This window comes from Melospiza georgiana, chromosome 11 (genome assembly GCF_028018845.1).
Source record: "Melospiza georgiana isolate bMelGeo1 chromosome 11, bMelGeo1.pri, whole genome shotgun sequence".
Classification (NCBI taxonomy): Eukaryota; Metazoa; Chordata; class Aves; order Passeriformes; family Passerellidae; genus Melospiza; species Melospiza georgiana.
Window position 1 is genome coordinate 20618066 of NC_080440.1, and position 16824 is coordinate 20634889.

Consider the following 16824-nt stretch of genomic DNA (forward strand, 5'->3'; position numbering starts at 1 on the left):
CATGGGCCAAGCAGCAGCCCAAATTTAGCTTGGATGTACTGGTGATGTGACTTTTAAATCTGTTTGGGGCTTGATGGAAACTTCTTTTTCAGCTTGGTGGTGGGAAATGACATCTAAACTGCTCTCTGCACTCAGAATGTATTTATGGGGTTTTTGAGGGTGGGAGCAGTGGACTGGTGCCCAGTGAGCTGAAGTGTGTGGAACAGTGAGACAAATGAACCAGAAGGCTTTTGATGCATTCATCATGACATCCAGCCAGTGTTTAAAAACATGGAATAAGACCAGAGATACACATTTTTTGTATCTTGAAGTTACCAAAAGTCCTGAGACCTTAGTATGAGGTTGGTACTATCATAGCTTAGTTGGAATTTTGTGGGAGGCTGTGGTGAGTTTGTTTAATTGTGTTGATGAAGAGGTGTTCACCCTGTTGTGCATAATGACTGAATCTTGCTGAAGGGACCTAATTAGTGGTGAAATTCATCGTTTTTCTCATCCTGACAGTCACCTTGTTAAAATGCTACTGACTGGGCAGTTCTTCCTAGGTTTTTTACCACACTTCTTTCAAGTCTTCAGCCCAGTAGAATGTTTTGACTCCACCCAACATACAGGGCCTTACTGGCCACAGTTCTTGGGAAGGAAAATTTTTGGGGAAGATGAAACAGGAAAGCCTTATAAATATGATTGTCTGGCAAAAGATTTTGAGAATATGGAAACTATAAGCAAGATTGAAATGAAAGCAAACTTTGAGATCCCTCAGTTACTGAACAATTGGAAAACAATGGCATGACCAGCTGAAGGTAATCCCCTTTTGATGGAACAATCCCCTCTGCTTGCAGACAGGTCCAAGGGTCAGAGCAGACCCTACAGCTTGGCAGAAGGGGCCCAAAGAGGAGTTTTTAGGGTTTAAAATGTAACACAGTATGGTAATGTAATGATTCGTATAGGCTGTATGTAAATGTTATAGGATTTGTATATTGTACTGGATTGGTTAGTGAGAATCAGAATATTCAACACAGAAGAAGATTTATTGTATTGGAACGGGAACTTTGCTCTCTTGCCCTTTTACTCTCTCACCCTCTCATCCTGTCTCCCCCTCTCTTCTCTCGGGCCTGCTCTGAGCTGTGGCTGCAGCTCCCAGCAGGGCCCTGCACCCAGGCCCTTTGCAATAAACCCCAAATCCCAGCAGGGCCCTGCACCCAGGCCCTGTGCAATGAACCCCAAATCCCAGCAGGGCCCTGCACCCAGGCCCTGTTCAATAAACCCCAAATCCCAGCAGGGCCCTGCACCCAGGCCCTTGGCAATAAACCCCAAATCCCAGCAGGGCCCTGCACCCAGGCCCTGTGCAATAAACCCCAAATTCCACAACCTGGCACCAGAGATCTCTGTCTCTGTCCATCCGTCCTGACCCCCCGATGCTCCTCCAGAGAATCTCCCCTGCCTGTGTCTGTGGGGTGTGGGCTGGCTGGGACAGCCCTGGAGCAGCCTGCTCTGCTGGGAGCTGTCCCTGCCCACAGCAGATGGGCTTTAAAGTCCCTTCCAAATCAACTCCCAGTTTATACAGTGCTGGCAGTGCTCTGGTGCTCATCCAGTCTCTTTAAGCAGGGGTGTAATATTGTAAAATCAGGTGAGCCCAACTCTGGGAATGATTGGCATCTGACTCCAAGGCTTTGGAATGCTGAATACTCTCTTTATTAAAACTATTCTATATTACATTACAACTATATTAGAGAGATAATATACTGTACTATATCATACTTCTAACTAACTGCTGAAAACTCGTGGCTGTCAGCCAACAGTCCCAACACACACACGTGGATCCAGCCGGTCAATGAATCAAAACACCATCCCCAGAATCCAACCAAGCCATCCCTTCCGGTAAATAATCTTCCAGCACATGCCACATGTTCAGAACAACAGGAGTAGCAAATGAGATAAGAATGGTTTTTTTATTCTCTGAGGTTCCTTGCTGCAATTCCCAGGAAATATCCTTGGGAAGTTGAGCCTTGCTTTTCTCTGTGCACAGAAATGCAGCCACAGTGTGAGGGCAGGACAGTGGCTGAGCTGGGAGGTTTTATTCCAGCCTGACTCCATTCCTGAGCCTGCTCTTCCCAGACTCCTGGGAGGAAAGTGCTGCTTTCCTTGGCAGAGCTTTGCACATCTGCTGGGATCCACAGGGGCACAGAGCATCATTCACACCCAGCAGGCTCAAATAACAATCCTGGAAAGCTCTAATAGCCTTTAGACAGGGTTGGAGGTTTCCTGGCAACATCTGCCTGGGTTTGAAATGCTGCTCAGAACATTCACCTGCAGGAACCCCACACTGCTCCCTGCTCCTCATACCAGGAGTAAAATTTCTGTGGCCATCAATGAATTCTCTCTGGAGCTCTCTCCCTTGAAGGTAATCAGTTCCTCTGCATTACAGATGCTGGAAGATTTCAAACACTACAGAAGAACAACCTGTGCTGGGTGCAGTTTTGGTTTTGAGGCACATTCTGTGCTCAAAGCAAGGCTTAATCAAATGCATTGATCCTTGTAGTGCTGTGTAAAGGTTCAGTTCAATCTTTTCCTTTTGTGAAAAATGGAATTGGAATGCTCTGTAATACGTGGTCACTGTGTACTCCAAGTCTCCCACAGAAGCATCAGTTCCTGTGGCTTGTGAGAAGATGCATTTCAGGTGGAGTCTTATTATTCAGTGCATGTTTGTCATGCTGTTAGAAGCCTTGGCTTTTCCCCAGTTCTTTTTATTCTGATGGAGGTGACAGCTCCAAGGAGGTGAGATCTTGAGTGGGATTCCTACCACAGGGGTGGCTCTGTCAACTATTTAAAGCCTTGTCCACTCGTGGGTTCTTACAGAAAGGTTTCACTTCTGCTTTTGGCTGGTTTTGTACCACATTGTGCACCCCCAAACACGAATCCTAGACAAACAGAGTCTCAAAACTGTTAAAATTACTTGCTGTATTCTTTTACAGGACATTGCCACAACTCACTGCCCAGATAAGGTATCTGCTCAGCTAGGAGTTGTTGCAGGGGTGGCTGTGTATCTCAGTCCATATCACACACCTTGGTTCTGAGCAGTGTTTAATGTGGAAAATGATTTCTCTCATTAGAGCAATCATTTTCCTCTTGCTCATTAGAGAGCAAGAGGAAAGCTGGTCCTGGAGCTGCCTTTGGAAGCAGATTTACCTTGGGCTGTTCCCCTCTAAGTGCAGCTTTAGGTGTAAACAACAAATCAGATGCCACAGGGCTTTCAGCTTGTTTATCATGGCTCTTGGGGGAATAATGAGAATTGAACGTTTCCTGCTGGTGTGAACAGAAATCTTTGGGATGAGGTAAAGCCACTGAAGGAGCTCTGCTGCTGCTGCTGGGGTTCTGAGGCCCTCCTGTCCCCTCAGTGAAGAGGAACCTGGAACCTCACACATTCCCAGTCTGAAGGGCTTTTCCATCCTGTGCTTTTCCCAGCGTTTTCTTTGAAATTGTGTTATTCCTGTAAATGGCTTCCAGTTTTTAGGAGCTGACACTTTCCACCATGGATGGTTTGTTGGAAAATTGCCAACCAAGTCAGCAACTGGAAGCCAAGATAGTTGGTTTGTTGTTCTCCTGCATAGGGTTTTTATAGGAGGGTAGTGGTGACAAAGAGAAATCCTTATGGTGGTGGGAGTGGAGCTGGTTTCTGAAATATCCATGTTTTGGATATGGACTGACAGATGGTGATGGCAGTGCTTAATTAAACTCAAAAATCATTCAGGATTTTAATGGTCACTTACAGAGGGTTGACAGCCCTCTGTAAACCTCAGGTGCTGGGGGTTTTGTTTTTCTTTACATTTTATTTTTGGTTCAAGGTTTGTTATGGTGGTACCTGTTCCTCCTGGCATCTGTCTGCAATGAAATTACAGTAATTACTACTGGTAGGAAAGTAATTTCTGCTTCTCTTGGCTATAACAATCTCAAAAAGGATGTATTTCACTGTATTTCCTACTGAGAATGAAATTCTTGGGGTCAGGAAGAAGGCAAACTTGTACTTCAATAGGAGTGTAATATTGTAATATTTAGTTCTACTCAAAATGAAATCTTGGAAACCATCCAGGGCTGAGGGGAGAAATCTTGCAGACCGTTGTATGACATTTATCTCATCAGTGATACAACTCAGATCTCTAAATGGAATCTGTGCTGTTCCAAGTACTACAGCACAGAAGATATTCTCTATATTGTGGGCTTTTAAATTTTTTTTTTTTTTTAAGGTCTACCTTGAAATAAATAATGCAAGATACTGTCAGAAGCCTTTTCACTTTTCTCCTTGTCTCAGCTGTGCCAGTATCATTTCTTTTGAGTGGGTCAAAAGGAAAAAAGCCAACCCAGAGCCCAGCACATGCTTCCTGTGTGAGCAGAAACATTAAATATCGATCCCCAGTCCTGCCTCTCAAAGAATGCTCAAAGAAAATCGAATGCTTTGTCTCAGACTACAAGCAGTGGTTTCTTTCAGCTCTGTGTTCATTCAGCTCTGCTCATCAATTACTCATTCCCCGAGCAAAATTGACCAGCTCTGAACAACTCTTCAGAATTTACCCCAGTAAGTCTTACCCTTGAAAATGCCAATTTAGCAGCTGAGAAATTTCCCAGCTTTTCTTGGAAACCTGAAAGTAAAGAAGGGGTGGTGGGGGTTGTAGGCCCCCTTTGTTGTCATTACATTGCAAGGGTTCTATATTGCTAGAGTTTTGTACCTCCTTGATGTTTCTCATAGGCAACTTGTCCAGGCTTTGACTCATCCTCACAGCAGCCAGCTAACTCCAGTTCTCACCACTCCACTCTTTTATAACAGTCTTATTGGCTACAGGTGTGACCTGTTAAAATCAGGCCTGTTCCCAATCTCTAATAATTGGCTCAGCTGCAACTCCTTAATGGGGTAAGGTTACTTTCTATACTACATTTATTTTCTTATCTTGTATCCCCCTACACCCCCTTGCCTGTTTTCTGGGCTGTGCTGGGAGGTGATCAGCTTGAGATCCCCCTCACCCCACTGGAAACATCCTGGGGCTCCAGGGAGAGCAGAATGGGCTGCAGGACTTTGGGGATTTGGGTGCCTGGTGACACCCAGTGACACTGGCAGGCTCTGAGCACTGGGACATGTTCTCCCTGCTGGATGAGTTTGTTATTCCAGCCCAGGGGAGAGGCAGGGAATGAAGCCATTAATTGCTGTCTTCTGTGTTTGGGAACTTGAAAGCAGAAGCAATTACAGGAACATCTTTCCCAATAAGGTGTGTGCTCTGCCAGATGGAATTTGCTGAGAGCTGAGTGTGGGGAGGTGGCACCTAAACATTCATTAATGTTTTCATTACTCCTGGGAGTGCAGGGCTGAGCTCAGCCTCGTGGGACTTCTGCATTGGGAAAACTGCTCGGAAGTTGTTGTGTCTATTAAACACAACTGGTTCTTACCTGTTCTCCCCTTGTCTTTGGGGAGGCAGCTTTGGGAGTGAGGGAGGAAAGGAATTGGGCAAATGGTTCTATGTTTTCTTCTGGATTTTTGTTTGGTCCTGAAATGTGAATATTATGTTCCCATTCCTCCTTGGAGAAGAAATCCTGTTCAGTGTGAATAATCCTGAATTAAGTTTCTTTGCTTAAAAATATTGGGGAAAGAGGAGAGGCTTGGTTCCATGTTTGATGGATGAAATTATCTCACCTTTAACCTGCCTCTCTGTAGCTTAAGACATCTTATCCCTCCTTTTTGCACATTTCTGAAATTCACAGAAGCATGAGGTTTTAATGATATTAAATTACCTTTATTTGTCAACCTTGGCCCTTTCTGAGTGTCTGATAAGCTGAGTGTTTGATTCCAGGACTATTTGCCTGTGACCTTTTCAGCTGAAGTGTGAAGAAGAGATGAAGACAAAAGTTAAAATGTACAAAATAATCTGCCTCTAGAATAATGTCAGAGTGTTGCTTCCCACTTGAACAAGGATGGAAAATAAATTTCTGTGCATGTTTGAGGAAGATCTTTATTGAGGATTCAGAGGGTGTCACCTGTTTGAATATTGCAGTTATTGACTTCAGCTGTTAACTGGGTTTTGACTTCTAATAGATTTCCTCGAAGCCTGAGTGGATTTGGTTTTTTTTTTTCTAAATGTCTTATTAGCAGAAAAAGTACAACAAGCCCTAGAGACACTCACTGAAGTACAGAGGGAGAGCATGCTTGAGAAGGTACATGGCTTTTGAATGATAAATGCTGGAAATAACTGTGTCCTAAGTATTTGTGTTTTACTTTACAGGTCTGAAGGTGACAGCTCAAGAAGCCTCAGGTATGTGTGCATCATCTTGATGTCTTTGTTCTAAGAAAATAGTTTATTTAAAAGCATTAAATAGAAATAGATTTGTTTTTTAATGTGGGCATTTTATTGTTTGTGCTTAGCATGCCATTGGTGTTTTGAGTAAAGGTTCTTCTCCCTTGAGAAGTTACTGAATGCTTCTGTCTCCAGTGTGATTTGGGAGTGAGGGATTAGTTTGGATCATTACAAAAGATTGATGGTTAGTTCCTGGTGCTCCCAATCCCAGTTCCTGGGAGCTGTGTGCCAGCTGCTGCGTTTGGGGCAGCATCTGTGCTGAGGGGACATCCATGGGCTGGTTCTGGCTTTCTTAGCAGTCTCCTCTTCTTCACCTGACAGGGAGAGCTTCGTTGGCTCATTATTGCAGTGCTCATTCTGCACTTGGAAGGATCAGATAATGTGTAGAATTTCATGTAATTATCAGATACTTTACTTCCATCTTACTCCCTTGCTGTTTTACACTCGGGGTGGTTTTTGTTCCTACCTCTCTGCACACGTGGCTGAGCCAAGCTTGCAGAGCTTGCAAAAGGGCTCTGAACAGGACTGAGAAGTGAAAACTCCATCCTGGAATCTGAAAGTGTTCCATATTCATGAGAGCATTGCCATTGAGCAGCAGCCTTCTCCAGCAGTGTGACTATTGATCAGTGATAATGAGGTCCGTGATATTGACTGCGGCTTCACCATCATTCCTGCAGTGTGTTTTGGGACTGTCAGGACATTGCATCTTAAGGCACTGTGTTTATTTATTGTAAAACCCCAAAGGCAAGGCAGGACCTTCCCTTGCAGAATTAAAATCCAGTTCTTACCCCCGGGTGTGCAGACTATCCCCAGGAGCAGGTGAGCTGAAGAACAGTCAGAAGTCTGTAGGAAGGGATTAAAGATCCTCTGAGGTGCTTTTGACTTCAGCAGAGTTCAGGATCAGTGTGGTGTGGACGTGGGCTGGAGGCTGTGCAGGGTGAGGTGGAATCTGTCCAGTGTACAGCCACTGAGCTGGATCTGATCCCCAGGCTGCACTGGGATGCCTGTGGGCATCACTGCATTCTCTCCCTGGGGTTTTGGCTCCCAGCAGAGCTGCCATGAGCTGGCAGGCTGTGGAAGGACCAATGCTGGTCAGCTGCTGAAAACTGAAGTAAAGCCCCTGGCATGAGGATTTCCAGCAGTGTGGTTGTGTTTCAGCCTCAGTGATCCCTCTAGTGTGGCCCTGAGCCTCCTGAGGGATTTGGCTGCTCCAATGATGTGTGTGTGGAGCTCCTCTCTTGCGGAGTGTGTTTGGGGGTTCAGGCAGTGCCCAGGCACAGCTGAAAGCCCCTGCCTTCAGCTCTGCTTTGGTGCTGCCTGGAACCCAAACTCCAGCCCTGGCTCCTGCCAGGCTCTGTCCTGCACTGGGTGTTCCATCAGGGCACTGCTGGAAGGGTTTGCCAGAGCCTCTCCCACCTGGCAGGAAGGGTCTGCCCAGGCCTGTGCCCCTCTGGGACCTGGCAGTGCCCCATGGGCCCATTCCAACTGGCTGGGCTGGGCTGGTGGGAGCTGCTGGGGAAGGTGAAACAGGAAAGCCTTATAAATATGATTGTCTGGCAAAAGATTTTGAGAATATGGAAACTATAAGTGAGATTGAAATGAAAGCAAGCTTTGAGATACTTTAGTTACTGAACAACTGGAAAACAATGGCATGACCAGCTGAAGGTAATCCCCTTCTGATGAAACAACACCCTCTGCCTGCAGACAGGCCCAAGGGTCAGAGCAGACCCTACAGCTTGGCAGAAGGGGCCCAAAGACGAGTTTTTAGGGTTTAAAACGTAACACAGTATGGTAATGTAGTAATTCTTATAGGCTGTATGTAAATGCTGTAGGATTTGTATATCGTACTGGATTGGTTAGTGAGAATCAGAATATTCAACACGGAAGAAAATTTATTGTATTGGAACGGGAACTTTGCCCTCTTGCCTTTCACTCTTTATCCTTTTACTCTCTCACCCTCTCATCCTGTCTCCCCCTCTCTTCTCTCGGGCCTGCTCTGAGCTGTGGCTGCAGCTCCCAGTAGGCCCCTGCTCCCAGGCCCTGTGCAATAAACCCCAAATCCCAGCAGGGCCCTGCACCCAGGCCCTTTGCAATAAACCTAAACCCCAAATTCCTGACCTGGCTGCAGAGATCTCTCGTCTCCATCCATCCCCACCATCCTACCCCCTTCAATCCTACAGGGACCCAGCACCCTGTGTCCTACAGAGCCCTGGGGCAGCCAGGCTGGGCCTGGGTGCTGCTCCCACCTTGCTCTGAGGCTGTTCAGGGAATTAATTGTGTTACCCAGTGTGAGCTCAAGCTGCTCCAAGACAGCTCCAGACTTCTCTGGCAGCCTGATTTTAACCAGACTGATGCAGTAGCAGGCAATCAGTGTAAATTCTCTATCCCCCCTCTTAAACTGCATTTTCTCTGAGGGGAAATGTCACTGAGGCTATGCTTTTGTGTTTCTGCCTGCACAACATCCTGGTCACTGTGGTCTTGTCTTGAGCAAAAGCTCCCCAAGCTCTGTTGATGTTTGGGCAGAATCTTTATGTTGTGGTTAATTTGCTTCCCACTGTTTTCCTTTCTTTCTGGCAAATGAAGATGAAATGTAATTATCTCAAATGAAATGATCAGTCAGGGGAATAGTGCTTAATCTCTGGAGAGATCTTTGTTCCTGCTCACAGAGGCATCAGCAAAATAGCAGCAAATGCAAATGCTGGCCAGCCAAGTGGTTTCATGGAATCAAGGGGTGCAAGGAGCCAGGAGCAGGTGGAAGGCAGGGATGGAATGTCCTGTCCCAGTGTTGACTGCACAGACTGAGTGAAGTCAGAAGGGTTTGTGTTTGTGGGCAGTAAATGAAAGTGTTGGCTAGGATTGGTTGAGTCTCAGTCTTTGACACTGAAGATGTGAAAGGATCACTCCAAATAACCTGAAATGCAGCCAGAGATGTTGGTCTCTCCCAGCTGGGTGAGTGCAGTCGGGCTCTTGTCCCAGAGACTGGTCTGGAATAGCTGCTGTTTGTCATGCTGGAATGGAATATCCAATACAAGTGATGCCCTGGAATTTTACACTATTGCTCAGTTGCAAAGGATATTGCCCTGGTGGATTTGTTTGCAGTGGCTTTATAGCTGCTTGTAACGAGGAAATTGCATCCACAAGATGTTTTATTGTGCTGTGAAATGCAGAAAACACAGAATCTGTGCACAGACAAGGCTGACACAGCAAAGCAATATGATTCCAAATAATACATTAAAACAACCAAAAATCACCTTGACTTTATTTCTTTCATTTGGCTTTCTCTTTGTGACAAAAAAAATCATAAATTATCCTGTTGTACAAGCCCTTAAAATTCTTTCTGCTTATAATACAGTTGTACAGTAATAAACTCACATTGCTTTCCCTTTGGGGAATGCCAGGCTGAGGTATTTGTTAAATCTGTGAAAATGGGGAGATGGCTTTGAACACTTTGCATTCTGAGGTGCAGTGCACACACACAATGTGGAGCTGTCAGTGTGAGGAGCTGCTTTAATTAGCTGTCTTTGTTCACATGTTTCCAGGAGAAAATGCAATTTGTTTTACAAGGCATTTTGATATTTAGTGGTGTGAAGTGACAGCCACAATGGAGATGTCTGTGCAGGATATCCTGTCAAAGTTTGCAGGGATTGTCTCAAGCTTTAGTAGCAGATGTTCCTTTTCCCTGTGTGTTTGAAAATCACCAGAGTGGAGGATTTGAGCAGAGTGAGGAGCAGAGGGGTTCAGGGAGCAGCTCTGCTGAGCAAACCTCTGAAACCTGCTCAGAAACAACACCTTTAGGAGTTTTGTTTCTTTCCACTTGCTCCTTCCTAGTTGTGTGCTTTTAAAGGAGAAACAAGGATGAAGGAAGCTGGAACAAAACTGCATAAATGGAGAGGCTTTCATGGCTCCTGAGCTGAGACGTGCCAAGGCTGTTGCCAAAAAGTTGTGGTGTGCTTGGAGGAGCTATGAAATAGGCCCAGGAAGAGTAAAAATCTGAAGGCTAATTTAAAATTAAGGAAATAAAAAAAAGGGGGCAGGTGAAATACTAATTATGGGGAAAACATCAGCTGAGTTATTTAGCTGAACTAAAAGAAAATTGTGATTTCTTTTCCCCCCCAGTCTGTAATAGATGGAGGAAATGTGTGGAGTTGAGGATCTCACAGAAAGGCTGATTCCTGGTAAAGGTGCACATCAGATGAAGTGGAACAGTAATTGTCTAATTTACTTTAGAGCAGGAGGGAATTGTGGAGGGTCAGCCTCATTCTGTGCTGGTGGAGGGGGAGGATTGGTGTGAAACAGACCCTGACCAGCTGCAGGAGGCAGCAGCACAGAGAGTCCAGCAGGATGCAAAGTTTTAGGAATTCTTTGTTTTGTTTTACTCCAGGAAAATCTGCTTGAACTGCGTGACTCAGCCTCCTCCCTGAGAACCTGCAAAGTACAATTAAACACAGAGGGACTTGTAAAGCTAATTTTCAAGTTGGAATGTATTGCTGTGCCTTCGAAATGACTCAGTGTCTATATGTAAAAATGGCCTTTTCTGGATGGTTTTAATCATTCCGTAATGACTCTGCTACAGTTTTATCACCAGTCCTTAAAATGTGCATCACTTGTTAGTAATTTTAAAACCTCCCAAATTTTCTTCCAATACATTTTTTTATATAAATGTCAGGCTGACCCTCTCCAGTAGAGTGGAACCTGATGAGTCTCCTGATGTTAGTTTAAATTAGTTTTATTGCTGTTAACAGAAATAAAACATATGGAAACAGCTTCTGGTAGTTGAGATGGCTGTGGAGCTTCCAGTGGCTTTCAAATTAAGATTTAATCTGAATTTCAGAATGAAAGGACAGTGATGCATTCATCAAATTGTCAGAACTGCTTCTATGGCATCTTTAACAGTGATGATACATTTGTCATGTTAAAAAAAATCCCTTTTTCTCCCCCCAAAACTGTATGAAACATAGAGCCAACCAGATTTCTTTATTTCAGTCCCAGTGTCTTGCCTGTGGAGTTTAAGCTGCACATGCTGCGGAGCAGGGGGTATGTGTTTGTGGTTTGATGGTGTTCAAAAGGTGCCCATAATTCTGTGCTTTATGTGGATTTTTGCTTTTCTGGATTTCTTACTGAGAATCTTCAGGCCCTTCATGATGTTTCATCACTTTGCCTTTGGGTGCTGCAAATGATTCTGTCACAGCCACAACACCACCAGTGTTTTGTACAAAAATGTCCTGCATGAACTCAAACTATTTTCCCCCTCTCCTGGTTTGAAAAGACAGGTGCTGGCTAAGGGAAGCAGGAGCCTCCCCTGAAAGGGAAAATGTTGAGCCCTCCCTTTGAATTATTATAATTCTGAAATTAAAAGGCTTTCAGGTAAAAATATGGGAATAGGAATAACAATTCTTTACTAGGAAAACTAAAAATTCAAATTTAATAGTACGTTAAAAAAACCCAAAACCCACTGCCAGAGTCAGAGCATGCCCTGACCCCCTGTGTGTCAGGGCGGTGTCCCAGCCCATCCCATGGGGGCTCAGCCCTCCTGCAGTGCCAGCTGTGGCTCTGCTGCAGCAGGGATCCTGCACAAGGGAGGAGTTTTCTTCTGAAATTCCAGTGGTGGTTTAGATGGGCCTGGTCTTTGGGAATGCAGCGGGCAAAGGCTGCCGTGGTGTCCCAAACCTCAGATTGTATCCAGGTAGGAATGCTTGGCTCCTCCCCTGGGCGGAGCTTCTCCCCATGGGATGATGGAATTTTGTCAGCCCTGCAGGGACACTCACTGGCCCATTAACAGAAAATATCTCCTGGAAGGAGGATGGGTTTGTGGGAGGGATAAAGAAAACTGCCCAATGAACAGAAGATACCTGCCCCACCTCTGACAGATGATAATTGAATTCACACCCAGCTAAACCTGAGACACCCCCTTGATACCAATCCCTCAGACTCAATCCTCAAGGAAGTCCAAGACCATTGTGAATGGATGAATTAGAGGAAAAAGGGATCTTGTGGTTTTTTGGCAGGTGTTGTGTAAACACAGGTAGGTGTCTGTTTGCAAACAGATGAAGTTTTTGCATCAGGCCATACATTTTATTAATAGTTTGACTTTTGAATTGCTGCAATTCTGCTTTTTCCACTGAAAAGTAGGATCAAGTCTGGCTTAATGTTGGATGCCACCCAGGTGGGTAAAGCAGCACATGCAAACTTTTTGCCCACAGTTATTTCCCCTGGAACAGACAGCTGTAATTTATGGATCCTGTGCTGATTGTGCTCCACAGAGCTCCCGACGGGCCGGCGGTTGTTGAATTTGCAATCTCATAAGGACAAAGCTTTGTGAGTGGCTTCACATTAATTCAGTGCAGCTCATTTCTATCCCCACTTCTTGGAGGGGCTGCTCTGGTTATCTGTGAGATAAGGCTGTTTAATGAGCAACATGTGTGCACAGCTCAATTCAGAGAGCCCAGGGCCTGCAGTGCTCTTTGGAATTTATAAAGCACTTTGAGTTTCCTTCATTATTTTGCCATTCTCTTTGGGCTGCTTTTGTTCTTTTCTATTAAAATTCACAGGAAAAGCTGGGTGAATCTTGGGGTTGGAATGGGAGTATAAAGAAAGGGGAAATGTGGGGTGTTTTGTACTTTCTGTGTGCTCTGTAATGTTCTTGGAGGGTTTTCCCCTGATCTGTGCATTTCTCCTTGCTTCAGCCACCTGCAGCTGCCTGAGGGGTCTCAGTCCTGCAAAACAGAAGTGGCACACAGCAAATCCAACAGAATCCCTTGGGATCACAGAATATCCTGAGTTGGAAGGGACCCACAAGGATCTCAAAGTCCAACTCCATCCCCACCATAGCAAAGTTCCAGAGGGGGACAGGGCATGGTCTGAAGCTCTCTTATGGGTTTAAAGTAGTTATTCTATTTATGCATTTATTTGTAATGGAGATGTAGTGTAATTCACAGAGCCCTGTGAGGACAGGAGTAAAACCTGACTTCAGGAACAGAATTAATTTTCTCTGCAGAACATTGAAAACAGTCTGCAGCAGCTATTGGAAATCCATGTGCAAACTGCTGGGATCATGAGTAGGAGACAGGCACTTCTGTTGAGGAGCTGCCTCTATGCACTGGTGGAAAAAAAGTCTCTGCTTCCTTGCACATAATTTGTTTCTTTGAAAAGAATTCATGTATGAGACATTCTAGATAGGACTTGAAGCTAAAGCAATTTTCCTGTAGTGCTCTGCACACCAACAATTTAAATAAAAGGCAGAACTTGCCCAGTTTTTCTTCCTGCTCTCATTGCTCTGTGTAGGTGGTCATGGTTAGATCAATTCCATCCAACAGGAAAATATGCAGCAAAAAAATAGGTCTGTGAAAATAGTCTGATAACTTTCAAGCCCTTGTTTATTTTTTGCTTTCCTAATCTGTATCTTAGGTAGTTTTATGCCTCCATATAGTTCAAGAATGGTCCTTGGATTAGGAATTAACCATGATTCAGGTATCTAGTTCCTTGTCTGAGATGTTTTAATGATGCTTTTGTGAGTGTTCCAGTAAGTGCAATTGTCAATAAATGGAAGATGAAGTGAACAAACTGTGTGCTGGGGAAGCTGAGAACAATTACTAAAAACACAAAGACAGAAAGAAAATTTCAGGTTTCCACGAAATGCATTATAAATTCTTGGAGTCAAGGCTAAAGCTTCATTTGCATTTGTGACTGTAGCAGCCAAATATTGTATTGATTTCAGATTATGCTGATGTTGTTGTAGCTGGGTTTTCAAGTGGAGCTGTAGATTTTGTCCCTTCTCAGAGACGAACAAAAGGCAGTAAAAGAGAGGCTTTGCTGGAGATTGCTGGTTATTAAAGCTCAGTGAGGGCTGTAAGCTGGGAGCTCTTTAGTAAAACCCCCAGAGTGGGAGCTGCAGCCTTTAGTGCCTCCCTGCTCTGCCCCATCCTGAGCTGTGTCCTCTGGAGGGAGGAGCAGAAAGCGAAGCCTTTCCCTTGTCTCCTAATGGATTCCCTCACTGCTCAAATCCCATATCGATCCTGCAGTCTCAGGAGCTGAACAGATCTTTAAATCCCTGTCAGCTTAGTCTTGCCTAACTTCTGCATCAATTTGGCCTCATTAACTTTTCGTTGATTAAATCAAACACATTACTTGGGATACCCCTGTAATTTATTTATAATAATTAATTGTGCCAGGGGAATAAGATTTCCTCCTCTGAATTTTAATTCAAGAAGCAGTATCTGTACAGAAAAATAGAGGTTTGAGCTAAAATTAATAGAGCTGGATGAAATACTGTACATTTATGTACATTTACCATACAACAAGTCTGTAGAGGATAAGCAGGAAGTGACTCTTGCTCCTGGTCAAGTTTTCTTTCCCCTGCCTTGTGTATGGTTCTCTCTGATGAATCCGCACTCAAGAGCCACGTTTGGAAGTGTTCCAAGAGCACAGTTAGCAAATGTTCTCTGGGTATCCTCAGGCTTTCCGTTTCTTCAGTTATTTTTGTTTATTATACAAAGGAAATTTGATGTTTCAGAATTTAGAAGTGGTAAAGATTGGAGTGTATTTCTCGTTAAAATGAACTTTAGACCGCAGTCCATCACATCCTTCCTTTCTGGATCCTGCAAACCCATCACGTGCATGAATTAGGATGACTTACCATTATTCTGTTTTGGGTAAAAACCATCCCTTTGTTTTCAAACAAATATCAGAAATCCAGCAAGAATTCATTTCAGCTGCTGGCCCTCTCATAACCCTTCTGCTTTGATGCATAAAATGAGGGAAGTTTCCACTCTGCAATGAAGATGAGCATTGCAGCTCACCCATTGTCATTTGTTACGTGCTCAGAGTGTGCTGAGATAAGCCTGGCTTGCCTGGGCTGTCGCAGCTCTTGATTTTTTTTGTCATTTTCTCTTTCTGCTGCTGTTGGCTTTGAAAGGAGCTGCTGGTAAATCCCCTCCTGCCCCTGCCAGGGGACAGCAGCCTTGAGGCACAGCCCCGGAGGAGTGAGGAGCAGCCAGGACACGGCAGGAGGGTGTTGGAGCCTTGCTTTGGTTGTGCTCCTCATCTGCCATTAATAATCCTTGGTCCTTCAAGAGCTGTGGCTGTGCCCTGCAATGTAATTGCCAATCCCATGGCTCTAAAATGGGCTGCACTTCCAAAGATAATTTAACCGTGAGTTAGTTGGCACTGCTGGATTTAGGCACCAGAACCATTTCACTGCCTGCTGACAGAGCTTGGAGAAGCACAGAAGAGATCTGGGAAAAGCTGTCACCACTGAGGGGTGTGCACGCTGCTGGGGAGGGAAATTCTGTGTGGATTGCTTTGGGGTGCTGAGGAGGAGCCAGGCAAAGAGCACTTATAACACAGAGCTCCCTTCACAGCCTAAACCAATCTCTTCTGGAGATTCACCTTCGTTTGAAAGTCAAAGAACTCACTCTTCCAAATCCAGATTCATAAGAAATAGCTGACTTAAGTCCTAGTGAGATGCAGTCCTGGTTTATGTCAGTGTTAAATATAGGTAATGACTTAAGTATTTAAAGAAGTTCTTGAGAATTCTTAAGGCATTTAAATACATATTACTCCATGTACCTTAATCACACCAAAAAGAATATTGTTCTAATTTCCTCAGCTCCACAGCAGATGCAGACATATGTATGTGTTTGTTAGTGGAACTGTGGAGGCAAAAAGAGTGGAAGCTTTAATATATTTTTCTTTCCTTTTTATTTGAATTCATTTTGTAGAAGCAGTGTCAACGTGTGCTGAGCAAGGCTGGAGGAAAAGCCCAAGGGTTACTCTCCACTTCGCCTCACTGTGTCTATATTTTGGAGAGGTTGTTGACAGACAGACTGACAGACCTGGTGTAGGAGGAGCAGGACTGTCCTCCTCACCTTCAGCCTCCTGGAGGGCAGTGTTTGAGGGCAGAGATTTCCCAGATGTGTTTCAGTTTTAGTGCTGCTGAGTCCTGAACACTTCTCAGCCTCAGTGAGTCCTCCTTTACCTTGTGCCCTCCAAGGGTGACCCCAGTTCTAATTTACACCAAACCATTAAAACTACAACCTGAAATAACCCCCAAATCCCACAGCCCATCCTGCAGAGTTGGGTGGGATCAGCTTCCTTGTGTACACAATCAAACAGGGAGTTTTGTGATTGCCACACAAATCCAGGGGCTGTTGGGGCTCTGAGTCCTCCCCAGCTCTGCCCTCCCTCCCCTCAGCCACTTCCAGGCTTTTATGGAGGTCTTTAATGGGGTTCAGTAATGAGGTTTTTAATTATCACTTGGAGGCCAAATATCCTGGTGCTGTTTCTCAGCCAGAACAGGTCAATCCTAAAGGTGTAGGATTAGATGGGAATCATAAAAGCTGATTATTTCTTAATTTTTTTTTTTTGCACTTAGCCAGTGGCAAAATTGATACCTACTCCTTGAAAGGATGTAGGAGGCTATTAGGCAGTGGATAATTAACAATAGGAGGAGGGTAGAAAGGTACAATAGGACTGTAAATTAATTACTGGCTCTTTA

At 44.6% G+C, this 16824-nt stretch overlaps 1 protein-coding gene across 3 annotated transcripts in view; it reads left to right on the forward strand.

The window, feature by feature from the left end:
- IQSEC1 (IQ motif and Sec7 domain ArfGEF 1) overlaps positions 1–16824 on the forward strand; it is a 301086-nt gene that overhangs the window by 52651 nt on the left and 231611 nt on the right. For all 3 annotated transcript variants that reach the window (XM_058032105.1, XM_058032106.1, XM_058032109.1), the window contains exon 2: positions 6261–6290. In XM_058032105.1, the coding sequence (XP_057888088.1) occupies positions 6261–6290 (30 nt within the window). The remainder of the gene's footprint in view (positions 1–6260; positions 6291–16824) is intronic.